The following is a 27,765-nucleotide window of genomic DNA, read 5'->3' as shown; positions in this document are numbered from 1 at the left end:
ACTAACTGTAATCAACAAAAAAAAAATCAACATAACTAAGAACTTTGAACATTTTTGTTGCGTTTTGAATTGATGCCATTTGCCGTTAAAGAAGGGCACTTTTAATCATACATGTGGTGAAATCTTCATTAGAAAGGGTTAAAAACATGACATCTCAAATTTATTTTCATTTGTACAATTGATAATGAGATATTTATGCTTTAAGGCTTTAAGAAATACACATTTTATTGGACTGTTTACAACTTCCTGAATGACAAACATAGGAATGTACATTACCAAAAGAAAGGCAGACTTATTTGAGCAAACTGAAACGTGAAGATAAACTGCATACTGTGAAATGAAGACATTGGATAGGGTGAAGTGCCAGTTAAGGTTCTAATTCTTCCCAAAATTATTGTGAATACTGTTTACTTTTGAATTTATTCATTATTTAAACCAATGTTCAAAGACCCAAAAAAGACCCTCATTTACACCTGATACAAAACATTTGCATTTTTATACTGTAAGTGTGTCACCAATTGGTGACCACAAAGCCCAGCAACCATGTCACATTTTAGGAAGAGTTTAAGAGTTTTGGAAAGAAAGGGGAAAAAAAAAAAAATTTTTTTTTACTCTCACTGCTCTCTAAATTACTCACTAATCCATTCCATTCTTTTTAAATTATGCAAGTGCTTTTCAGGTTGTACAGATTGACACCTGATCCTTCCATGATGCAGACAAGGCTGAGAGGTCAGCAAATAGCAAAGGCTTGATCCCCCCCCCAAAGGCTAATCGCAACCCCACCGCTAGGACACCTGCTCTACCGGCCTTATCTGGATGTCTCCAATCTGTATGAAAGGGAACAAAATGAAGTTTCAAGTTTTCAGGCAGTAAGTAGTATATAGCATATCATGTAATTTAAGACAATCTTCTTTAGGGGACATAATACATTACAAAATATTCTGTTACATTTGATGCAAGTAGCAAGTTAGTGTCAAACCATTCAAAATTTCCATTTTTTTGCCCTTCTACTGTTAAGACCAACACCAGAGCAGTGCCATCTTTCTCACTGAAAACAGTGAAAGGTTCAAACAGTGCTGTGCTTACCTGCATATGAGGTGGCACACTCAGGACAAAAGTGACTGCGCTTGCTATGTCTTCTGCTTTTAAACACTGGACAAAAGCAAAGAAACTTAAAGTTTACATGTATAGATGGTGAATACTGATGAAAGGGCAACACTTTATTTAGCTAAAATTATTGTTTTCCAAATGTTTATCTGCAGCACAATGGAGCAGGAGGTAGTGATGCTCTCTCATGGGGCCTGGGTTTTTCAGGAATTGGTTTGAATCTAGCTCTGTTTGTATGGAATTTGCATCTTCTCCCTGATCTCTGATTACACTGCCCTCTTACTTCAGCCTTTATTTCTTGTTACAGGAAAGATTCAGACACCTTAGTCCTTCTGAAAATGTGATTTATTTAACAGGGGGTATGCCTGTTGGACTCGGGCTTGACATTTCATTGCCTTTTTTGAGCACAGCATGAATGCCGATTGTGGAGCATTACCTTTATACTCTCGTATGTAGCAGCAGCTTTCTCTGGATTCTTGTCATGGAGCCTGAAAGCAAACTCAGTCTCCACCAAACCAGGGGATATACACTGCAGGGAAGACTTGTATGTAATGTCAACAGGTTTCCCGTAAAAACTATTTTTTGTTTAAAATTTAGAAATTCAAGTGAAGAAAATGCAAGATTCGGTTTTACCTAAATAAAGGAATGCTTTCATTGTGGTCTACCACAGTATCAGACTCCCCTCTCTACGGGTGCTACAACAAGTGTCGGCCTCCCCTCTCTACAGGTGCTACCACAGTGTTGGTGTGCTCATACCGAGGCTCTGATGTGAGTCTTGGCCTCCCGGAGCTCCTGCCGCAAGCCCTCGGTCAAGGCGGTCACAGCATATTTGGTGGCAGAATAGAAATGCACAACAGAGCTGGGCACCACTCTGTGTCCACTCATGCTACACGGAGGGATAGTGATAGCACACAGGAGAAAAATTTCAGAGGGAAGTGGATAGATTACAATAATCTGACAGTAGATTTGACAAGTCATTAAAGGAGATAATGGAAAATTATTTCAGTCATCAGGAGTTATTTTAAAAAGACAGCACAGGTTACTTTTCAATATTAGGGAGTGTTAAAACAATGAATAGCTGTCAATGTAGTAAACCTGATCTAAACAAAAAAGTGAGACTAAAAAGTAGTCAGTTTCCATTACGATGGTCCAGTCCGTCTAAGTCCATGTTATTCAAGTCTGCCACTTTGGCTGGCATTGTACCAAAGTATCTGACCCCCACCTTTCACCCTGCAGGTGGTGAGCGCACAAGATAGCTCCACATTACATTTATATTTATTCACTGAGCAGATGGCTTTTCTCCAAAGCGACGTACACCTCAGAAAAAAATACAATTTGTGGATTACATTAGGAGAAAGAGAGACATAGCTGTAGACATGTGATTCTTAAATATACCTAGTTTGTTTCTTTCCACTTTATGCACTGATGTTCATCGCACGAGTAGGGGCTTAAAACTCAGGACAGACGAATCCTGACCACCTTCTCACTATTTTTTTTTTTTTTCTTTTTTAATGTTACACAAACACACACTGACTGAAGCTGCTTGTCCCGAGTGGGGGTCGTGGCGAGCTGGAGCCAAACCTGGCAACACAGGGCGCAAGGCTGGAGGAGGGGACACACCCAGGACGGGATGCTGGTCCGTTGCAAGGCACCCCAAGTGGAACTCGAACCCCAGGCCCACCAGAGAGCAGGCACAGGTTAAACCCACTGTGCCACCATGCCCCCCGGAACACAAACATTTACATACAATACAGGAGTAGTGGCTTATCTGGGCATGATCGTAAAGTTATTTACACCATACATGAGCTTGAGAGATCATGGGCAAAGTGAGCCCGGAAAAGGTGAGTTTTCAGACCCTTCTTGAATGTAGACAGAGTTTCAGCAGTTCTGAGTGAGAGGGGGTGGTCCTTCCACCACAACGGAGCCAGAACTGAGAACCTCCGCAGGATCACCAAGCGAGCAGAAGTAGACGCACATTATCACTATGGACTGAGCCTGACTGGGTAATGTGGACTGACAGGCCACCAAGCCCCAGCTCAAGGAGTGAATACCAGTAACTCTGATCCAGGGAGGGTGTACTTTTGTTTTTTTTTTGTACTTGCAGGGGTCTTTCATGGTCTTTTTTTCTTTGTTTAGATGCTCCCCATGAACTGTTTGCTAGGGAGCTCCAGGCAATATAATTCTAAGGTTCACAGAGAGACACAAGCCCCACCACCATACCAAGGTGATGGTTTAAAGTGTTATTCTTATTTTATTTTGGTATGTTCAGGCAGGCCACAGCTTACTCATATGCTAAGCCATCAACTTACAGGCTTGTTTGCTGTTCATGTTCCAGGGTATATGTGGTTTACGGTAAACTGGCTATGTAAAGTGTTACAAATCACTTCAGTTATTATTTCACATGGCATCTTGACAATAGCCAAATTCATACTAGGTGACTACCAGTGAGTAAGTTAATATGCAGTCACTCACTGGCTTCTCCCACATCAATATTGTTTTCAAACCTAAAAAATAACGCAATGCTCATTTTTAAGATAATATTCAAAGAGTAAGCACATACTTTCATCATCAGTAAAAAGTTAAAAAACCAACAAATTGAAAACCAGATAAAGTGAACTATATTTCACTCATTTTTTTTTTTTTTTTAAAATTCAAATTTCCACAGATTGTGTATTTTAAAAAAAGCAATCATTAGAAGAAAAAAACCCAAACATGGAAAATATGGTGCTTAAAATACCTAATCTGCAAGATTCCTGTGAAAGCTGCTCTAACAAGTTATTTTTATTATAATGCATAAATGTAGCTGCTGTTCTTAAACCCCCATATCCACAGCACATGTAGTAAACCTGAAAGTTCACAGTGAAGCAGGACATCTGCAGAACAGTTCAGAAGGAAGTGGTTAATTTCAACAACAATCTGATGATGGCAGGAGTGGTGCTATACCTGTTTATATTGATGATATGGCCATCATCCACATTCCTTTCCTTCATTGACTGGTAGGCCTCACGTGTACATATTGACAAGGCAAGAATATTCACCTATACAACAAAAAACACAGAAAGCAGGTTCTAAGTGGTCCAGGAGTAAATATGCCTGACAATCATCATACAGCTCAGAGGTTCCAGTCAATGTACATTGTGTAACTCCTCTGTTAGCACAGATGAGATAATGTTGACTTTTTTTTTAACAGGGTTTTTGAAAACCATTTTTAATCCTTTTATGGCTTTTACTTTGTCTACCTTGCGTGTCTAAGCAGGTTGTGTTTGTGCTGGGAGTGTGCTCATGTAGTTCTGATGGATTTTGACCAGTGTAACCTATACAATGTTCCCAGCAGAGAGGCAGATTGTGTAGATTACATTTACACCAACTCAGAACTATATGGTTTTACATTTATAAAGCAGGTCCATCTGATCTAGTCTATGTATAGGCTTGCTGGGGCCTATGCTGTTTGTAGTTGAGAACAACTATGAGATTGCTCAGCTTACATCAATCATTGTCCTCCAGCCGTCAGTTTTGCCGCTCAGCAAGGACTCTGGCCGGGCCAGGCCTGCATTGTTGATGCACACATCCACGCCCTGGTGAAGGGTCTTGATGGCAGAGAACATGGATAAGATCTCCTCTTCGCTAGAGAGGTCACACTTGTATGGGATCAGGGTTCCTTGGTAGCCGGCACTCTGACACTCAGCTGCCAGCTTCTGAAATACAAATGGCAAAGTAGCTGTTAATGTCCACACCAGAAATTGACTAGAATGCACCCATCCCTTGACTAACAGTGCAACTTTGTTCCACGAAATTGCCCCTTTATACAAATTCCAGTTATTAGTGGTCAAATTAGAATTATTTCTTGTGGGTTAAAAAAAAAAGTAGTCTGGTAGAATAAAATATTTTTCATAAAATTAAAAATTAACCAAAATAAAACTTGTTTTTATACATATGTTTCCACCATGCTAACACCAGGATATTTTATAATATTTGTATGAAGAATAACTGAACTCTACCACTTATTATCCAGAGTATTAAAGTTGGTACAAAATTTTGCAGAGTGAAAATTTCTGGACCATCAGCACTATTTTCAGACTCCGACTAATACATAAGGGTGTTCATGTTATGGAAATTATTCACAGTTGTTTAAATTATGAGTTAATATTTACACATTTCTACAATTTATTTAGAAATTTTTTAAATGAAATATGCTATTTTAGTTTTGAGTATAGTTTACCATTACTAAGGTTTGTGATTCAGTATAAAGTTTACACAATAGTTTTGTTACGGAGGAAGAAAAAGAATCCCGGGGGACAGCCGGTAGAGTGTTGGTTATAGCCACTGCCCTCGGATCCGGAGGTTGCAGGTTTGATCCCCACTCCCAGCTACAATACCTTTGAGGAAGGTACCTACCCCAAAAATTGCTGCATTAAAAATTACCCAGCTGTATAAATGGTAAACAATTGTACGTTGATTAACACTGTAAGCTGCTTTGGAGAAAAGTGTCAGCTAAATAAAATATGAATAACATCCACTTGCTTATTGCAGAATGAAGCATATAATAGGCAACACATAAAATAACTCTTGTAGACATAAACTGCCACATTACCAGAGGAAAAATGTGTTATACTGAACAATAAGCCTGTTAAATGAAAAAATTTTTGCATAAGCAATTGTAGCAGTTTTTCTTTGCATGGGAACCTGCTGTATGAGGGAAGGGCCTACCAACTTTATAAAGATCTATCAGAATTAGGAACTCACTTGCAAATATTTCAATCACTTCCAGCTCCCCAGGCTAGCTACAGAAACATCCTCATAGCAGGTACGATTACCTGCCAACAAGGGATGTACATAGTTTTTTAGTTTTCTATTTACATAAATGAACCTATTCCAGTGCCCTCCACTAATACTGGCACCCTTGGTAAATATGAGCAAAGAAGGCTGTGAAAAATTGTCTTTATTGTTAAACGTTTTGATCTTTTGTTAAGAAAAATTCACAAAAATACTCTCCTCTCATGGATATCAAACAGTTGCAAACAAAACAGGTTTATCCAACAAAAAAAATCTTTGTTAAATATATGTGTGGCACAATTATTGGCACCCCTATGAATTCATATAAGAAAAATATATTAAGTATATTCTCATTGATATTTTAGAATTTTTAAGTACACCTGGGTGACTAGGAACAGTTAACTGTTCAACCATGACTTCCTGTTTCACAGGGGTATAAGTATGAGGTAAGAAATAGGCCAAATTCCCTTAGTCATTCATCACAAGGGGTAAGACCAAGGAATATAGCTGTGATGTGCAGCAAAAGGTTGTTTAGCTTCAGAAAATGGGAAGTGGCTATAAGAAAATAGCAAAAGCATTGAAAATGCCCATTTCCACCATCAGGGCAATAATTAAGAAATTCCAGTCAACTGGAAATGTTATGAATCAGCCTGGAAAAGGACGTGTGTCTATATTGTCTCAACGCACTGTGAAGAGGATGGTTGGAGTGGCCAAAAGGATCACAGCTGGAGAATTGCAGAAGTTAGTTGCGTCTTGGGGTCAGAAAGTCTCCAAATGTACAATCCGACGTCACCTACATCACCACAAGTTTTTTGGAAGGTTTCAAGAAAAAAAATCCTCTACTCTCATCCAAAAACAAACTCAAGCATCTTCAGTTTGCCAGACACTACTGAAACTTCAAATGGGATCAGGTTCTATGGTCAGATGAAACGAAAATAGAGCTTTCTGACAACAAACATTTGGCGCACACAGAGAGGTAGCCATATGGAAAAATACCTCACACCCCCGGTTAAATACGGTGGTGGCTCTTTAATGTTTTAGGACTGTTTTTCTGCCAGAGGACCTGGACATCTTGTTAGGATACATGGCATCATGGACTCTATGAAATATCAACAGATTGTGAATGAAAACCTGACTGCCTCTCCCAGAAAGCTTAAAATGGGCTATGGTTGGATCTTCCAGCAGGACAATGATCCAAAACATACATAAAAATCAACACAAAAATGGTTTAGTGACCATAAAATCAAGGTCCTGCCATGGCCATCCCAGTCCCCTGAACTGAACCCCATAGAAAAGAGGAGAGTCCACCAGTGTCAACCTCGAAATTTGAAGGATCTGGAGAGATTCTGTATGGAGAAATGGTCTCAGATCCCTTGCCATGTATTCTCCAACCTCATCAGGCATTATAGGAGAAGACTCATAGCTGTTATCTTGGCAAAGGGAGGTAGCACAAAGTATTGATTAAAAGGGTGCCAATAATTGTGGCACACATATACTTAAAGATTCTTTTTGTTGGATAACCTGTGTTGTGTTTGCAATTGTTTGATATCCATGAGAGCAGAGTATTTTTGTGAATTTTTTTGAACAAAAGATCAAAACGTTAAACAATAAAGACAATTTTTCACAGCCTTCTTTGCTCATATTTACCAAGGGTGCCAATATTAGTGGAGGGGACTGTATATGGAATTATGCATTTGCATAATTATACTTTAAATAAAGGTTTTCCCCATCTAACAAACTTCTACAAAAATTCAGGAATACAAGCAACTACCCCCTAAAATTTGAAGCTACAACTCATATGTAAGAAATGCCTTTAGAATACAGAACATTTTCCAAATGTGAGGCTTAGTGATGTTGAACACCATAGAAGGGAAGCAACCATAGGGCACAGCTTGTCAGTGGTGTCAAACCCATGTGATCCACTCGCAAGCGTCTCTCAGAAATCCTGTGACTTATCATCTGAAAAAAATAAGATCCCCCTCAAAAAATATGCAACTTACGGTGACTCAGACTTAGGATGGCCATCCTGACGTTTTGTCATGACATCTAATGATGAGAACTCCATTTGCTGTACAACAGATAACATCAGCTGGTCGTGCCATCACAAGACATCCATATTTTTTATTGACAATTGAAAATTGCCCATTAAGTGTTTGTTTTACTGCTCCCTTTGGACCCAAAGGTCGCAGGTTTGAGTCTCACCTCCAGCTGTAATATCCTTCAATGAGGTACTTACCCTAAATTGCTCCAGTAAAATTACCCAGCTGGGTAAATGGGTAAATAATTGTAAGTAGCTTAGTGTCGTAAGTGGCTTTGGAAAAAAACACGTGAGCTAAATTAAATGTAATGTATCTAGCAATGGTAGGGGGTGCGGTGGCGCAGTGGGTTGAACCGAGTCCTGCTCTCCAGTGGGTCTAGGGTTTGAGTCCTGCTTGGGGTGCCTTGTGACGGACTGGCGTCCCGTCCTGGGTGTGTTCCCTCCCCCTCTGGCCTTACGCCCTGAGTTGCCGGGTTAGACTCCGGTTCCCTGTGACTCTGTATGGGACAAGCGGTTCAGAAAATGTGTGTGTGTGTGTGTGTGTGTGTGTGTGTGTGTGTGTGTGTGTGTGTGTGTGTGTGTGTCTAGCAATGTAAGTCACTGTAGATGAAGAAGTGTCAGTTAAATACAATTCTAAATTGCCTTGGAGAAAAACATCTCCTGAACTAATATATGCAAATAGGGAAGCGGGTAGTGTAGTGATTAGAACCATTGCCTTTGGACCCAAACACCACAGGTTTGAATCCTGCCGACAGCTGAAGTTCCTTTGAGTAAAGTACTTGCCCTAAAACGATTGCTCCAATAAAATTACCCAGTTGTATAAATGGGTAAATAATTGTAAGTCATCAAACATTTTTCTGCTGATAGTGTAATGGTCAGAGCTACTGCCTTTGGATCCAAAGTTCGCAGGGTCGATTCCCACCTCTGGCTGTAGTACCCTTGAGCAAGATACTTATCCTAAACCATGCTGGTAAAATTACCCAAACATTATAAGTCACACTGGAGAAAATGAATGAAAGGTCAGATCATGGGTTGCTGAATGAATAAATGTATAGATTGCATTTAAAAGCAGGTTCTCAATGCATTTTTATAATAAAGAGTAGGTATATGTAAGGGTTATGTATGAGGACACGGTGGCACAGTGGAAAAAAACCAGTGCCTCACACTTGGTGAGCATGGGGGTTCGAGGAAAGTGCAGGGTGTGCAGGGTTTGCACAGCCTAGACACGCATGGAAAAAGGCACTGACAAACCATTTCTACTCCTTTCCTGTCTTGGAAACCACATGAGTGGTTGGACCCAACTCAATGGCACATCCATATTCGTTAAAACACTCAAGCAACTTAAATATCAGCATTTTAAAAACTACAACAATAAAATAGGGCCAGAATCCATCTATTATTTATAACCACTGTAATGCAGGATCACAGTTTCCGGTAGGAAAACCAAACACTTAAGTCACAAATGCCTACTCACACTAAGGGAAATTTAGACACCGATTCACCTGAGACACGTGCCTTGGACTGTGGAAGAAAATGCATTGAAACATGGACAGAATATGGAAACTCCACATAGGTGGAGCCAGTTTTCAGACTCACACCTGAACCCACAGTTCTGGAACTGTGAAGCACTCACTGCATCACTGTGCACTGTACAAAAACAACAAAACAAAAACACAGAACGATGGTAAGATAAATGAGTGGAAGAGGGTTAAAAACTGGCCAAGCTTTTCTGTAGCTCACGAATGCTTTGTTAATTTTCCTGTCATTAAAAATTTAAAAGTTAATTTTATGGCACCCCATCCAGGGTGTACCCCTTTCAGCCTTGTGACCAGTGCTTCCAGAATAGGCTCCGGATCACTGTTATCCTGCTCAAAGCAAAGTGGTTATTGAAATATTTTCATTCATTCATTCATTCATTCATTATCAATAACTATTTAGCCAGTGCAGACTAGCCAAAGTCTGCAGTAATGTTCCTCCTAAACTGTGGCCTTGTGCACACACATAATAAGCACAAACACCAGACAAAAACACTGAGTGCACATAAAGCATCTATTTTCCATTCATCAAAAATTCTGCATAACAGAAAGTCAGAGTAAATAAATAGCCAGGTGAGGGCCTGCTCCTCTCAGGTCAGAAAATACCATTACTGCTGTCTTTGTCTTGCTGTAGACCTTTCTTTTTAGTCTTGTGATTCATATCATTTTTGATTAAAAACTTCATTATCATGGTGCATGCATTTCATCTACATTTATTTATTTAGCAGATGCTTTCCTCCAAAGCAACTTCCAGTGAACTCTATGTAATAGTGTTACCAGCCCACACATCTTATTCACCAAGGCGACATACTGCTAGACACACTACTTACAATGGATCACTCATCCATACACAAGTCATACACGTTCCCTCTCTCTGTCACTCACACACTATTGGTGAACCTGAACAGCATGTCTTTGGACCGTGGGAGGAAACCAGAGCACCTGGAGGAAACCCACACTGACATGGGGAGAACATGCAAACTCCACACAGACTGAGTGGGGAATCAAACCCACATCCTCACACACCACCCAGGCGTTGTGAGACAGCAGCGCTACTCACTGTACCACTGTGCCGCCCAATAGATGGTTAAAAATCTTACACAAAAATAATCTGTGCACATAATCTCTTAGAAATTAGAGATAAGAGTGGTTTATCTAGGATGCATAGATATCCAGGTTACAACCTGGATGGAGACATTGTGATTATTTTTTTCATGGATGTCAGCATATGGAGAAAATCGTATCATATTAAAATCACTGCCCATGCCTTTCATTCCACAAAATATACTCTGATACTCTGCTGTTACGGACACTGTGTTGCATTACAATACTGGGGAAAAAATGTTTGAACCCTGCTCCTGCTGTAGCACCGTTAAGCAAGATACTTAGCAACATCCTTAATTCAGTAAAATGAAAAAATTGGTCAAGCGCCTGGATACTTTTCCAAGACTCTGTATGTGCTAAGCAGTACACCATAAAGCAATCAACCTCAAAAGAAAATGTACATATTAATACAACAGGCCATAAAATGGTCCTTCTCTAAGAATTCAAAGTTCACGTTTTGATAGATCATAAGACTAAGCCGACACTTCAGCGACTTCCCAACAAAGGCTTCTCACCCTTACAACTCTGTGCATCGTAAAATGGTACTAAACAAACTAAAACTATCTGTAAAGGATCTCTGCAAAGGGCAACTCCATGTCTTGTAGTTGCCTTGTATTTGTCTGCTTGGTTTTGTCCTGCCTGTAGTACAACAGATGTAAATTAGTTTATCCGAAAACTAGTGCGGCTTAAGAGCTGTACATTGACCATACTCATAAATTCATATAATACAAACACATAAATAATCATAAATCCATAAATTCCAGTCCTCGCCCCCACAAAGTCTTCTTTAACATGTCATGCTAAAATATACAAGACAAAATTGCAACAAAGCAGTAAATTTGGGGACAGCTGGTAGGGTAATGGTTAGTGCCTACTGCCCTTGAACCCAAAAGTTGCAGGTTTGATCCCCACCTCCAGTATAAATGGGTAAATAATTCTCATTTTGTAACTATAATTATTGTAACCTTAACATTGTAAGCACAAACACAATGACCAAGCCTGATGCCCTCAGATCCACCAATGCACAGTTATTTCAGAAAAACAAGGTGTGCTTGTGTGGACAGGTAAAGTGATGTGTGAACCCTCTACTACCACCAAGCAACTCTAGGTACAACTCAGAAATAAACCCACCCTGGTGTCCAGTGCACAGAAAAATGGGTTTGTCCAAAGACCTACTGTCTTGAAACATCAGCAAAGTCAGTACTGGGGAAAGCTAAAAAACACTGCACAATAACTGTGAACATATATTTTTAAAGTGTATGTTAAATTGTGCATTTGTGAATTGTATAACAGCAGCATGGTGGCACAGGAATTTGCGATGCTGTCTCTCAGGTGGTGGTGCAAGAAAGCTACGGATTTGATCCGTACTCAGTCTGTGTGGAGTTGGTATGTTCTCCCTCTGTTCAAACCAGTTTAAGCAAATGTGATCTGTATTACATTTACCTTTACTTACTTAGCAGACACTTTTCTCCAAAGCGACGCCCATCTCATAGAAAATACAATGTTTTCATTACATCGGGAGAAAGACAGACTTAGATGTAGGTGTGTGATTCTTAAGTAGTTAGTTTCTTTCAACCGTATGAACCAATTTTCATCACACGAGTAGCTGCATAAAAAAAACTATCAGAATATCTACGATTCCTGATCACTGTCCCAGTAATTTTTTTGGATATACATATAAACATTACAGGAGCAGCCGCGTAAAGGATTAATCTGGGCATGATCTTAAATTTATTTAAAAGTATTAAATAGTACGTATGTATGGATTGTGTATGGGGACACAGTGGCACAGCACTAGAACACAGCAAGAGACTGTACCTACCTCAATTAAACTCTCTTTCACTGTGTTTACAGCTAGTGTCCAAGGTTTTTGTTTGTGATGAACAGCAGCATGAGGAAAGGGGCACGTTTGTGGAATGAACTGGTCCACAGTCCAGACATTAAATGAGAGTTTGTGGAGAAAACATGTTTGTAGTTTGTCATTTAAAGATAGTATTCATTGTAACGTTAATAAAATATCAAAAATAAAGTTTTACTGTTATATCTATATCACATTTTAGCAGCCCAATTTGCCAGTAAGGGATGTCTCAGCAACTAAGGATTTGACTTTGGAGTGTTATGGGCAAGAAAAATTATAAATTGCATTTCTAACATCTGGAGTCAGTATCACGAAAACTGATGACTTTTCAACTTTGTGCCCATGGCAACCGGCGTGGACATAATAAACCATAAAAGTAATAATAGAGATACAAAGAGCAAAACAGGGACACAAACATTTGTTACAGTATCAAGAGTTATTTTCTTTACACATTTATCGTGATATAGGGAATTTTTTTTAATGTGAAAACAGTTTTTAGATTTTTGTAATATATTGTATTCCCACGTAGCACGTCTGTCCAACAAGACGATGTGAGCAGTTGAGTCCTAGTGAGACATGGTCACTGGGACGACGTACCTGCGTCCTTTAGCACGTAAAGCAGGGACTTTCTGAATTAAGAACACCTTTAAAATACATTTTGGTCATTGCGGGGGGACAAGAATATGGCTCGATGAAATTACTGACCACTGAGGTCCCGCAGGACACCAACGAAGTCCGCGTTACCACGGTCAAGGGGTCGCAAACTCAGCGCACTCACGTTCTGTGACGTAACCGGCGGCGCCGCGTGCCAGACGACTAAAAGAGGCCGCGCTGAAGATCAACGACGCTTTCGCTAGCGTTAAATGCCGCTTAGACCTATTAATAAGTGTTATATTCCAGCATTATAGTTAACAGATGATTCGAGTCAGGAAATATCAACCTTTCTGTTCTTGAAATTCACACCTGTTTAACGAGAGGTCCTCCGGTTGTTATAAAAATTATTCCCCAGTTGTTAAGATAATAAAAATTGAATGTGACGGACGCTCAAAACGTCAGCTAGTATAAGGCAGCTAATCAACTATGTAGTTTTTCAAGTAACTGAGGACTGCACTGGCTAGCTAGAAAGCTAAATAGCTACCCTAAGCCAAGTACACCGTCGGTCGTGCGTTTTTTAACACTTGCGTGGCGCATTAAGAATTTTGCTGACAATCTTTAAATAAAAATAACTTCTGATTTTACCTCGATTTTGTCTACACTCCGGGCGCAGCCCACCACCTTCATGCCGTGCTGTACCAGAGCCCGGGCCACGGCCGCCCCAATGCCCACTGAGGCTCCGGTAACCAGAGCCACTCTGCCCTTCCACCGCTCCATCGACGGACACACAGCTCCTTTCTGCTGCCTCCTCAGTAAAAAAAAAAAAAGTGTGACAAGTTCACCGTGCTGCTGCTCGGCTCTTCTCCACGTCTGTTGTCAGCGCTTCCTGGCGGGCTGTCTCTACGCCCCGCCCCCTTCATGAATATTTAACACCGCGAGGAACTAGAGGCGCAATTGTCACCTGAGTGTTGTGCCGCGTTGTCTTTGCTGTTGGTGGTGCTTCGCCGACATCATGTTTCTTCGCGAGGCAAGTCCAAAAGTTGCTTTTATTCGTAGGAAATAAAACCTTATATATAGATATCTAGCGTTGTCGTCGTTGTGAATTAGCCTGTGTGTGTTTTTTCCGATACTAGTAGAACTAAGTTGGATAAAATCAGCCCATTTACAGTATTCTTATGAATTCTGTTATCAGTTAGAGCAAGTACTTGATCCGGGATTGACTAATATGTCAAAGTGATGACGAAATATATGGCATAATAGGAGGGATGATGATGTCGAGTAACACTGACTGGTTAGAGCTGGAAGGACCCAAGCTCTAATCCCACCTCCTGCTGTAGTACCCTGAGCAAGGTACTTGCACTGAATGGGTAAAATTATTGTTAGTTGCCATGGAGAGAAGCATCGGCTAAATAAATACATGCAAATGATCAAGGGCACTACAACAGGAGTGGGATTCAAACAGGGAAACTTCGTAGTACACATTGACAGGCATGATTTTGACTTTCATGTGGATCAATGTCAAAAGACAGCTGTCTAGAACAAATCTCTTGTGACTGATGCAGAGGCATTTAACTGAACTTATATTTAATTGCTGTATGCTCATTATTTTGTCACTCCTGAGCTGTTATTTAATTCAGAACTTTCAAAGGGCAACCTTAAACATTCCTGCAGCTCTTAGAGAATGCAACACTTGTTTAAAGGTTTAGAGATTAAAAAAACGAGACTGGAAGCTTGGGACGATGGGTTTAATTATTACACGCTGCCTTGATTGGAGGGTTTGGCCAGTGCCTGCTGTGTGGTGGGGCTGGGGCTTGACCTCTGCTTGGGGAGCCCAGCTACGGACTGGCATCCCGTCCTGGGTGTGTCCCCCTCGGCCTTGCGCCTTGTGTTACCAGGTAGGCTCCTAGTCACAACGACCCTGTTCAGGACAAGTGGTTGTTGACATCGGTTGGTTGGTTGCCTTGATCAGAAACTTAGCTTACACACCAAAAATGCCAAGCTTGGCATTCAACTGATAACGAAACCCTGGCTTCCACACCTATTTCTTTCTCTCTTCATGCTGTACCTGATGCTGGACTCTTTCAGAATCAGAACGAACTTTATTGCCGGGTATGTTCGCACATACAAGGAATTTGTCTTGGTGACAGGAACTTCCACAGCACAGACAGAATGACAGTGACAAGACAGATGAGAAGATAGAGTATGTGAATAAGGGATGAAAAATATATAAAATACAGTACCCAATATTATATACAAAAATAGTCACTAGTTACAAATGCAAGGGAGTGTGAGTAAGAGATATGATGTGATAAGTTATAAATATAAATATAAATAGCATTATGTATTGCACTGGTTTACTCTCTAGGGGAGAGATTTAGGTTTAGATTTCCTCCAGAGCTTTTCTACAGAGCACCCTTGCACCCACTCCAATCTGTCCCCCTCGTTCCTTTTTCAAGTGTCAGTCACATTACAAGCTTCATCTTGCTGCTACGCATATACAAATCATGATTAGTGTTATTTTACATAATCAGACATTGGTATATTTGGCTAAAGTTGTGGCAGAAACAGTTTGAACACCAGTGTCATAAACAGTGTTGTCTGTTTCTGCTTAATCACCAGTGAAGCAGATCAGAAACCAGAGACAAACATCTTGCAAACATCATGGTGTGCTTTTGTAAACAGGCCACAGAATTAAACACCAATTTGTGTTAAGATTCATTATCATGTCAGCTGCCTTTCAACACTTATTTCAGAAACACTGGGTCAGCATGTCTCAACTGTATTACCAAATGCTGTTATTTCAATAGTCAAGATTTTTACTAAAAGAATAACTGAATAGATGTGTACTTCAAAAAATGAAATAATCACATTCAAATGAATGAGTTTATACTTTTTTGGAGGGTTCTCAATATGCCCAATGTCTCCGTTTGGTTCTGTGTAATTACAGCATGTATTATCACAGTTTTCAGATATTTTCATAGACCTTATTCTCAAATACTGTACTGCATTCTCTGCACTTGTTTGACTGTAGCTGACACACAAGGTAGAACTTCAGCTGGAAAACCTCTAATTGCTTTTTTTTTAATTTTTCTACATTCAAAGATTGTCTTTATTGTTTGATTTTAATAGATTTACACTTCAGGTGTGTCCGAGTTTTCTGAATAATTCTGAATAAAACTGCAGAACCAAACAGTATATTTTTCAATCTTCTGTGCGACCTTTTTGCCACATGTATTGTCCACACCTATTGCTTGTGATTGCTGTTCCTTTCACTACCAGTACAGCATCTTCACCCTGAAGACGATCTTCGATGTAAATTAGGCTCGCATTTCTCATGAAGTATAAATGAGTAGTGCCACGCCTCCATGGCTTCGAAGAAGGCGTGGTCCCTAACTGCGACAAACTGATTGGTTGTCTGTGGACGCTCAGGAACCGTCCTGATGGTTTTTGTTCCGACGCTTGTTTGAGTTGTAACGCGAGTGGGGAGAGACCCGCCATTGCACGCACTAGGTCTGTATCATGCTACGCCTCCGGTGAAGTCGGAGTTCGTGTTGCAGCATGTTGGTTTGCTATAACAACCCCCGGGAAGCAGTGACTGCGCAGCGCAACACGGAAACCCGCAGCAGGCACTGCATGGCGCGGCCGTAGACGGCTGCAAGCTGTAGCGCGTCGCCGCAGCCTGAGCCCCATGGCGGGCGGGTGCGTGTGCGCGCCAGGCCGGAGGAAGATGGCGGCGACCGTCCTGAGAGTGTCAACCCCGCGGTGGGAGTGCACGGCCCGCCTCGTTGTGTGTCTGCTCGGCGTGCTGCTCTCGGCGTACGCGTTGCACGTGGAAAGGGAGAAGGCGAGGGACCCGAATTACGAAGCCATGTGCGACGTTGGCGGCTCAGTGAGCTGCTCCAGAATGTTCAGCTCCAGGTATCTGACTGTTACCGAGTCCAGTGAGAATAGCGGCACCAGCCCAAGAGAGAAATAGGAACAGTAAGAGTCCAGGCAGCAGGTGGCGTAGTGGGTAGAGCTGCCATCTTGTAGCACAAAGATCCGGCCTAAACTCTTTCTCAGTCTACTGACACTAGAAGTACCCAGCTCTGTAAACGGCTACATCAGTGTAAGTAGTTTAGTGTGCAAACTAACAGTGAGAGTGAAATAAGGCAAAACTGAAAATTAAAGGTGACCAAACCAGGTAAAGTGACACTAAATGTAACAGCAAAAGTAATAGTTAAAGTTAGAGCCAGTGAAGGCAACAGGCCACAGCACAAATAAAAATAATGGATACAGTATCGGTAACTGTAGCAAGCATGTTTGTGCACAGGAGAGGGCAAGGTGAAGTGAGGTTGTGCATGGTTTAACACACACACAAACACACACATTTTCTGAACTGCTTGTCCCATACGGGGTCGCGGGGAACTGGAGCCTACCCAGCAACACGGGGCGTAAGGCTCGGTTTAGCACACACAGAAATACATATACTTTGCACAAAAAGCATAATGAAAGTGCAGCCACAAATTTTACGTTACACTGACCTTTAGACAAACTGTAGTTTTCTGTAGCTCTGTTCCTTTTTAACATACAAGTGACTTATAAATACTATATGCTTCTTGTGCAGAGACTGAATTATTATTCATTTATTTTCAAATAGGAGGTTGGAAATGATTAATAATTTACACAGTGTTCCATACAGTACTGTGGTACCAGGTGGTGCCGAGGGATGGTGTGCACAGTTACTGTACACAGACCACAGCTGATAGCCTCACACTTTTCTATAGCACTCTGTTACCATGTGTTGTAACCAAAACAGTGTGGTCAGAGTTCACATTTCTGCAAGTCAGTGTCAGTGGTTTCCTTTCCATCCCAGCTGTTGACCAGTTCACAAATGTTGCACATGTTTATGACATAATCTTGACACCACTTTTTCTTTAATATTGCTGTCAACTCCATTGTAATAACATGCCTGTGTGTTCTGGCACTACAGAGACTTTTAACTTCAAATTCTGGCTGTAAACACTGTGGGAACAAGTTGAAGTGAAGCAGCACCTCACTCATTCTGTTTGGCTGTGCTTTACTGCCATCTGTCTGTGTTGAAGAGAAATGCAGGTCATGCTTGTTCTGCTAAAACTCAAAAAATGGACAAGAGAAGAAAATTTAAAAAAAATAAAATTTCTTTTGCAATTAATTGATTTATAAACATTGGTCCATAATAGCACTATTTAGAAATGCACTTTCTTGACCCTTGAGTTTCACAGGGTGGTGAAGTCTGTACACAAAACCTTATGCTCCAACTCCAGTAACCCCATACAGGTGGTCCCTGACTTGCGATGGGGTTACGTCGAAAATACACCTAATACACACCTCTTGTGATCACCGCTGCCCAGCATCGAGAGAATTACACTGCATATCGCTTGCCTGGGGGAAAAAAAACAAAATTTGAAGTAAGGTTTCTACTGAATGTCGATTGCCAGCTCACCATTGCAAAGTCGAAAAAAATCGTTAGTCAGGGACCACCTGTAATTGCTTCGAACTCCACGACTCTGACCCCACACCACTGCCCAAAAATTGCACGTTAATTTTTGGGGTCGACTTATCTGGCAAATATAGGCCTAAACCTGTATTCCACTTCTAATTTTTCGGGGGTTGACTTATACGCCAAATTGACTTGCACACCGGCATATACAGTAGATTTAGCTGGAGTCTGTACATTCTTTTCTGATTCCAGTAACCCAATAATTACTTCCGACTCTACAGCGCTGGAGTTTGTTGGACACCTGTACTATACAGTACAGGGGTCCAACAGTCATGGTTTTGTTGTATGTGGCTGAGGTGTTTTAATCATGTTTGTTACAGGTAATTTTACATGTCTTATGAGACTTGTAAAGCCTCGATAAACTGGTAAACTCTTATATGTCAGTGGGATAGCAGTATGAAATTGTTAGAGATTTTTTTGTCTTCTGTATCAACATTCTGAAGAGTTTTATCAAAATTTAAAAAATTTTTAAAATTAAATTTGAGTAAATTTTTTCCTGTTTTGTGTTGCTGCATGAGTGACTTTTGGTACACCATAGACAGTATGCCACTTTATTACATTTCAAGGAACTAGTTAATTCTTTATAAAACATTAAAATATTAAGTCACTTTTGATCAGCCCTGAAGTACTGCATTGTTTTTTACTTTTTCAAGTAATTTCCAATGTTGGCATTAATGGTGAAGTTTTTCTTTCCCTTTTTTTTTTTTTTTTTTTTAAAACAAAATCTGTCCAAATTGTCAATGGATCATCACAGCCTCTCTAAAAGAAAGCTGTCAGCTATAATATCGATGGTTGTGATTGCGTTCACATTTATTTATGTATTTATTTAACAGAAACTTTTCTCCAGCCTTTAAGCTACTTAGTTACACATGCGGCTGGATAAATTTTACTGGATCAGTTCAAAGTGAAGTTTCTTGTTCAAGGGTGCTACAGTAGCAAGTAGGATTTGAATGTCCATCTTTCACTCTCGACAGAGATGTTGTTTTTTCGGTCTCTTGTGTTGATCTAATTGCTGCTCGTTTGCCCTTCAGATGTTTGCAGACAGGTTTGTAAAGATGTCACATTTAAACATATCCACATTTGTGATTATATTTTTCAATCTGATTTTAATGCTACACTTTCTCCCTTTCTAGATGGGGCCGAGGCTTTGGGTTACTTGGATCAATATTTGGTAAAAATGGTGCAATGGACCAGCCAAACAGTGTTTATAACCTTTTCTTTTATGTATTCCAGCTGCTACTAGGTAAGTTTACCAGCCAGAAAACTGCAAAAAATTTTAGCTATGAATTGAATCAAATTTCCTTTGTTTTTCTGTGATAAAATTAAATAAATCAAAGATTGCTGAGTGTATAATGGAAATTCATTTAGTCAAAGATCTTACACCTTCACTGCTCTTTATCTTCACAGGAATGACGGTGAGTGCGATGGCGGCTCTGATTCTCATGACCACGTCCATCGTGTCTGTAATGGGTTCACTCTACCTAAGCTACATCCTCTACTTTGTCTTGAAAGATTTCTGTATTGTCAGTGTTACAACATATATACTGAACTTAGCCCTTTTTGTTCTCAACTACAAGCGACTTGTTTACTTGAATGAAGCCTGGAAGCAGCAGCTTCAGACTAAACAGGACTAAACAAAAGAACTGGAAGAACAGATTAAGAAATGGGACCTCACTACTCTTGGTTTGTTATAGGCGTGTCTTGTTTCCACATTTTTACTGCAGCAAATAAACAGCATAGTATTGTAGTTTGAATTACGGTTTCTTGGGAAAATCAGGCTGAATGTTGAGAAGAATTTATAACAAAATTTTTTGTTACCCGAACTTAAAATTGTTCCTGTAAGGAAATGACTGTAGATGCATTAAATTTATGGAAGATTCAAAGTGAGGCTAAAACTGGACTTTAACAAGTATAACTTGAAAAGTACTGTTTCCCAGTATTTTTTCCTTACAAATAATGTTTCATAAAACAGTGAAAGAACTAGATTTGTTTTCCTTTTCCACTTAGAGAAGTTGGTATACTTTTTATGCAATGCTAGTGAGCAATATTCCAAACATGTCTGTTTAATAATTATGCGGATAACATTTTAAAATACAGATTAAAAGCATTCTGGGTGAAAGTTTGAATTCTTATGGATGAGACTGTTATGTAAGGATTGTAATGTTTACCTTCGAACCCTGAAATATGTCTTGCTGTATACACAAATCACATGTAATATCAAAGTATGTCTTGCAAGGTTTTCCTAGTAGTTTTCCAATAAAACGCACACATCAGGTGTAAGGTTAAAGATTACAGTTGTTTAGAAATAACTTGAGTACAGATTAGTTTTGATGGAGGTTTGTGTGTACTCTTCTCTTTCTTTGGTACTGACATTAAAAAGCACGAAATTGTTTAAACCTGTTGGTTGGATTGTATGCAAAAGCTATATTTTGAAATGGTGTTTGTTATTCATACAGCAAACCGTCTGTACATTAGCCTCTCTGCGTGCCTGTGTATAGAGCTCTGTTGTGTGTTTGTCACGATAGCTCAGTGTCGGTGGGTTTGCAGCTGGTCAGTTGAACAACTTCTGCATCTTTCACTTTTGAATTCTGTGTGTAAGTGAATGTAATAATTTAATGTGTTTCAGTTTCTTTTTAAAAGGTCCTGATGCAGACGCAATGGATATGGAAAGGTGTATGATTTTTGGGGATGTTAACCGTAGTCATCTCACTGGAAAGAACTTGTGAAAATTAAATGTGTTCCAATCACAAATCATATGTGTCCTTAGCTTCTGACCAGAATGGAAGAGTTGTGTCTTAGAAAGTCTTGGCTTGAGTAGTTTTACATGTACCATTGAATTGTAACTGTACTTTTGAGTTATGTGAACAGGTTGGCATGGGAGTCAAAGAGGAGTGGCTAGAGGCCTTCTTGGGTTGAGGGTTATGATAAAACCTGAAGCGAGAAATGGTTCAACTTTTCATTGTAGGCACTTGAGGGTCTGACATCTCTTGGACTTGGATGATGGTAGTTCCTATAAGCAATGTTAACCAGTGTTAGAGTGTGTGGAATTATTATTCAGTATTTTTCCACTTTTTCTTACTTGGTTTTTAGTTTACCTTTGTGCGAGGATTATTGAAGCTGAAATGTTTGCGACCTTAAGCTAAGCAGTTACTCCAAGAGATCAATATTACTTTATGTACAGTCAAATGCCATTGAAAGACATTGCAAATTGAATATGTATCTCACTGAGAAAGTTATAAGTAATGTTTTTAGGTCAGGCTGAATGAGTTCACTTTTAGTAGTGTGGAAGATTACGAAATGGGTGGAAATGGGATTTCTTTATTCCCAAATATCACTTCCAATAAAACTGTGCTCCTCTCTCCCTCATGTTATATCTGTTTGTATAATGAAAACATTTTATTGTATAACTGCCTGTAAATACATTTAACTTTCATATCAGTTTTTGTATTTAAATGTATCTAATGTGGCTGTACTGTTCCCCTGATTTACAACCTTGTTTAAAAAAAAAAAAAAAAAAAAACCTCTAACTGAACTCATGTAAATCAGGTTCTTATATACCATTCTGTGAAAAATGTTGTTCCTGATTTTGAAATGCTGTTACCAGCTGATTGTAAACAAACTTAGATGTTTAGCTCTGTTTTTAACACAACTACCAAAGCCGTAACCTGTAAGACATGTAACCCAGTCTTTTCATGCTGTTTCTCAAAGTACACAAAACTCAATACACTACAAACATGAACTGAAGCAACTGTTACATGCTGCTTAATGAAAAAAAAAAATCTAATGCATAAATGGAAAAAAATCTTATGGAAACCTGTGGAAAGCTTGCATATGGGTCACGGGGGTAGTGGACTGCTGAAAGAGAACAAAGGCTCACATGATGACTTGGGTAACCTGAAGGGAATCTGGTTTTCACTTTTGTTTTGTTCATACATTTCCTTTCCTGAGAAAACTGTAAATGAAATGTAAAACAGAAATTTTGTTTGCTTTCGAAATTAAATTCTTGTAGAATTTAGTATTTAGAGTTCCAGTGCTGCAACAGCCTACTGCGCTTAGATCCACTGTGTCTTGGTAAGTGTACAGTCCTGCACCTAAGTACAGGTGGTCCCTGATTTATGTTTCGATTTAGAATTTTTTCAACTTCATGATGGTGAGCTGGCAATAAACATTCACTGGAAACCATGCTTTCAATTTATCCCCCCCAAAGCAAGCAATATGCAGTGCCATGCTTTCTCACGATGCTGGGCAGCAGTCCGCATCTCCCAGTCTGTCACATAGAGGTCTACATTATTTCGCAGAACTTAACCCCATCATAAATGGGGGACCACCTGATTTATGACTATATTCTCGTGACTATAACCAGAAACGGTGCCTCCAGTTTGAGCACAGAGCCTCGCTGATGGGAAATTGGGAGCAGTTAAGCTTTGAATGGCACCTCAGCCTTTTCATGACAACCTTTACCTAATTCATTGCTTAGTTTTTCCTCCCTCTCAAACAAGATGGCTTTTCTGTTATTTTAAGGTGCTGTTATTTCATCCAACTATCCATCCCATCCATTTTCTTTCTTGCTTGTCCTAGTACGGGTGTGGTGACAACAGGGAGAGAAGAGAGGTCCAGCTCAGCCTGAGGGATCCCCAGCCATTCCCAGGTCAACTGTGAGATATAATCCCTCCAGCAGGTCCTGGGCCGACCTTGGGGCCTTGTCCCAGTTGGCCATGCCTGGCATACCTTCAAAGGGAGGCGCCCAGGGGGCATCCTTATCAGCTGCCTGAACCGCCTCAACTGGCTTCTCTCAATGTGGAGGAGTAGCAGCGGCTCTACTCTGAGTTCCTTCCAGATGTCCGAACTCCTCACCCTATCACGGAGAGTGAGTCTCAACACCCTGCAGAGAAAACTCATTTCAGCTGCTTGTATCCAGTCATTACCCAAAGTTCATGACCGTAGGTGAGGGTAGGGGCGTAGATCGACCAGTAAATGGAGAGCTTCGCCTTATGGCTCAGCTCCCCCTTCACCACTACAGTCTGGTACAGCGGCCGCATTACTCCTGCCGCTGCTCCCAGTCTGTGGCCGATTTCACGCTCCCTTCTCCCCTCACTCGTGAAAATGTTTCCAAGATACTTAAAACTCCTCCACCTGGGGCAAATTCTCTCCCCTTACCTAGAGGGGGCATGCCATCCTTTGCTGTGAGAGAAGCATGGACTCAGATTTTGAGGTGCTAATCCTCATCCCAGCTGCTTCACACTTGGCTGCAAGCCGTTCCAGTGTGTGTTGGAGGCAACCATGCGATGGTGCCAAAAGGACAACGTCATCCGCAAAAAGCAGAGACGTCACCTTCCGACTCCCACACAGAATACCCTCCTGGCCTCGACTGCACCTTGATATCCTGTCTATGAAGACCACAAACAGGAGTGGAGGCATGGCACAATCTTGGCGGAGTCCAACGCCCACATTGAACGGGCCTGACTTAATGCCGAGTATGCGGACACAGCTTTCGCTCTTGTGTGTACAGAGAGCAGATGGCTCGCAGTAGTGGCCCTGGTACCCCATACTCCCTAAGCACCTCCCACAGAATTTCCCGGGGAACATGGTCATACGCCTTCTCCAAGACCACAAAACACATGTAGACTGGATTAGAGAACTCTCATGCCCCTTCAATTATCTGTGAGAGGGTAAAAAGCAGCTGGCTGTTCCATGGCCAGGATGGAATCCCCATTGTTCCTTTGCAATGCAAGGTTCAACTATCGGCTGGAGCCTCCTCTCCCTCACCCCAGTATAGACTTTCCCAGTGAGGCTGAGAAGTGTGATACCCCAATTGTTGGCACACCCTCTCTGGTCCCCTTTTTTAAAGGTAGGGACCACCGCCCCAGTTTGCCAATCTAAAGGCACTGTCCTGGTGGCCTATGCAACATTGCAGGGGTGTGTCAGCCATGACAGCCCTACAACATCCAGGGCCTTAAGCAGTTCAATTCAATTCAATTTATTTTTATAGAGCGTTCTTTTCACGCAGTGACACAGCGCTTTAACGCAGGCGTACAGCAAGAAAACATACAAAAAAGACAGTCGACTAATGGCTACTGTAGCTCACCCACTCAATTCTGATGTTTTTTTTTTAAAACATTACTAGCATGGGAGGTGAATCAGTGGTGTCTGCAACAACCAACTTTGGGGATGGGTCTACTGTTGCTTCCCCAACTGCGGTGTATGACTCTCGCTAGGGTGAGGAGAGGCCCAGTTAGCGTCGTGCAGCTGTTAATGTGAGTGTAAACCTCCTATGCATTACACTTAACAGACTCAGCCCCTTTTCCTTTCCCTTACAAAAACCCATTTACACACACACAATATCGCAACACTCAGGTAAATACCCAAACTCAAAGAACATTTAATATAAAACTAACTAATCCATACTTATAAACATTACAGTAGTCTCAATGATAGAAAATGAACACTTGAACCTGGGGTTTTTTTTTATGACACAGTCTCTGGTACCGTCTCATTGGTGGCTCTTGCTGGCGCTCCTTGTCCACCACCAATGTGACAGCGACCTGTCCTCACATCCTTTCGCTCTCCGGCAAGGGTGGAGCAATGATGGCGAGTCCCGGTGACTCCCTCCGCGGTCTGGTTGCGCTTCCCTCTGCACGCCCGCTAGCTGTTTGGCTCACGTAGCTTATCAGAGCAGCAGGGTGAAAATGAACCCAAACCAGCCTGTTCTCCTCGCCCGGTTTCCTCAGAAAAAAAAAAACTCCCCTTTTCCCCACGCGGTCTTCTCAACCTCTCCTCTCTACTCCTTCCTCTTTCCTCCCACCAAGGTCGCGCACATTTTCCCAACCAGCACCGATTGGGCAGCCCCTAAATGACTCCCTGCCAATAAGCACCAAAAAAAAACCTTACAATATATGAACAAAAAAAATCATCAGATTACAAAACCATAACCCTCTCACTATTTATACAACCATTTTACACCCATAACTTTACACACCAAATTCACAAACAGGAGAACAGATTGTGTAGGGGCTACACTACCATAATGAAGAACTTATTATAGAGCTATAAGTATACCTACTGGCCACTGGGGAAAGGAACAAAAACTCCCAACTGAAGGTTGAAGGAGAAAAAAACCTCTGGGGGTCCACGGGCCAGTGGTTGCCCACCCCTCCTGGGCATTCTATAAAGTAACAATTTTTAAGCCAGTGTGTAACAAGTAATAATGATAATGTTGGTAAATGGCATCTTGGATCCTCAGCTCGGCATAGAACGTCTCGATTGTCATGGCAGATGGATATAATCCTGTCAGCACAGGATTTGTCTGTCAGCACGGGATTCGGCTGTCACCACTGGCTGGCCTCCTCAGGTCTTATGTAGCAAGGTAGTCCTCAATGAGAAGATAGAACAGAGTTAGTAATTGTTACTTAAGTAAATTTAATATGCATTTTCATAAAGGTGATAAAAAAACAACCAAGGCAGGTGGAATTACATCACGAGGTGGAATGCCTAAGTGAACATGTAAGTCTTTAGTCGGGATTTGAAAAGAGAAACAGACGGGGCATTTCTGACAGTAACTGGTAGACTATTCCACAGTTTACGTGCTCTATAACTGAAGGCGCGACCTCCTACTGAGGTCTTATTGATCACAGGTACTTTAAGGTAACCTGCATCTAATGAATGGAGATATGAATGAATGAATGAATGAATGGATGAATGAGCTTTATTGCCAAGTATGTTTACACATAGAAGGAATTCGTATTGGTGACAGAAACTTCCACAGCACAGACAGAATGACAGTGACAAGACACAAATAATAAAAGTAGAGTGGGCTAATAAAAGATAAAAAAGAAAAATATATAGAGTATAAAGGACACAATATACAAATAGACACTAGACATTATATGTTTGTACAGGTTTGATATATACAATGCAAGGGAAAGTAAATAAGAGATATGATGTGAAAAATAAATATGAATATAAATAGCGTTGTTTATTGCACCAATTTGCTCCCTAGGGGGCATTTAGCTGTTCATAAGGTAGATGGCCTGAGGAAAGAAACTTTTCCTGTGCCTGGCTGTCCTGGTGCTCAGTGCCCTGTAGCACCGGCCAGATGGCAAAAGTTCAAAGAGGAAGTGGCCTGTGTGCGAAGGGTCTTAGATGATTTTGCCAGCCCTTTTTCTCACTCTGGACGAGTACAATTTTTGGAGAATGGGGGGGGTGTGCCGATGATTCCTCCAGCCGTCCAGACTATCTGCTGTAATCTTCTGAGGTCTGATTTTGTAGCTGAGCAGAACCAGACAGTTATAGAGGTGCAGAGGAGAGACTGGATGACTGCAGAATAGAACTGCATCAGCAGCTTCTGTGGTAGATTGAACTTCCTCAGCTGGCAAAGGAAGTACAACCTCTGCTGGGCCTTCTTCACAATGGAGTCTATGTGGGGCTCCCACTTCAGGTTCTGTGAGATGGTGGTGCCCGGGAACATGTGAACTCCACTGTTGCCACAGTGCTGTTCATGATGGTGAGTGGGGATAATGCTGAAGTGTTTCTCCTAAAATCCACAATCATCTCAACCATTTTGAGAGTGTTCAGCTCCAGGTTGTTATGACTGCACCAGACAGCCAGCTCTTTAACCTCCTGTCTATAGGCAGACTCGTCGCCATTCCGGATGAGGCCGATGAGTGTGGTGTCGTCTGCGAACTTCAGGAGCTTGACAGAGGGGTCTTTTGCAGTGCAGTCGCTGGTGTACAGGGAGAAGAGCAGTGGGGAGAGCACACATCCCTGGGGGGTGCCATTACTGATCGTGCAAGTCTTGGATGAGAATTTTCCCAGCCTCACTAGCTGCTGCCTGTCCATCAGGATGTTGGTGATCCACCGACAGATGGAGGTGGGCACAGAGAGTTGGGTTAATTTGGACAGGAGGTGGTCTGGGATGATGGTGTTGAAGGCCGAGCTGAAGTCCACAAACAGGATCCTCACATAAGTCCCTGGTTTGTCCCGATGTTGTAGGATGTAGTGCAATCCCATGTTGACTGCATCATCCACGGACCTGTTTGCTTGATAAGCAAACTGCAGGGGGTCCAGCAAGGGTCCAGTGATGTCCTTCAGGTAGGCCAACAGCAGTCGTTCAAATGATTTCATGACCACAGATGTTACGGCGACAAGTCTGTAGTCATTAAGTCCTGTGATTTTGGGTTTCTTTGGAATGGGGATGATGGTGGGATATGAAAATTAATGATCTCACAAAGGTAAGCCA

General features: G+C 41.2%; 2 protein-coding genes across 2 annotated transcripts; one reads left to right on the top strand and one right to left on the bottom strand.

Moving 5' to 3' along the window:
* Positions 1-207: 207 nt before the first annotated feature.
* LOC108938265 (dehydrogenase/reductase SDR family member 11) lies at positions 208-13,912 on the bottom strand. Its single transcript, XM_018758731.1, has 7 exons — positions 13,655-13,912; positions 4,593-4,802; positions 4,051-4,145; positions 1,864-1,993; positions 1,544-1,636; positions 1,087-1,152; positions 208-827 (listed from the first exon to the last, which is right to left on the bottom strand). Exons 1-7 carry the CDS (start codon positions 13,784-13,786, stop codon positions 786-788), a joined length of 768 nt encoding a protein of 255 aa, XP_018614247.1. The 5' UTR covers positions 13,787-13,912; the 3' UTR covers positions 208-785.
* A 2,527-nt stretch (positions 13,913-16,439) lies between these two features.
* Positions 16,440-22,051, top strand: LOC108938295 (vitamin K epoxide reductase complex subunit 1-like protein 1). The gene is made up of 3 exons (XM_018758761.2): positions 16,440-16,927; positions 19,664-19,773; positions 19,938-22,051. The coding sequence occupies exons 1-3, from the start codon at positions 16,698-16,700 to the stop codon at positions 20,162-20,164; spliced, it is 567 nt and encodes a 188-aa protein (XP_018614277.2). The 5' UTR covers positions 16,440-16,697; the 3' UTR covers positions 20,165-22,051.
* The last annotated feature ends 5,714 nt before the right edge of the window (positions 22,052-27,765 follow it).

Source organism: Scleropages formosus, chromosome 10, assembly GCF_900964775.1.
Source record: "Scleropages formosus chromosome 10, fSclFor1.1, whole genome shotgun sequence".
Lineage (NCBI taxonomy): Eukaryota > Metazoa > Chordata > Actinopteri > Osteoglossiformes > Osteoglossidae > Scleropages > Scleropages formosus.
Note: the sequence above shows the minus strand (reverse complement) of the source record. Positions and strands in the feature narration are given on the sequence as shown.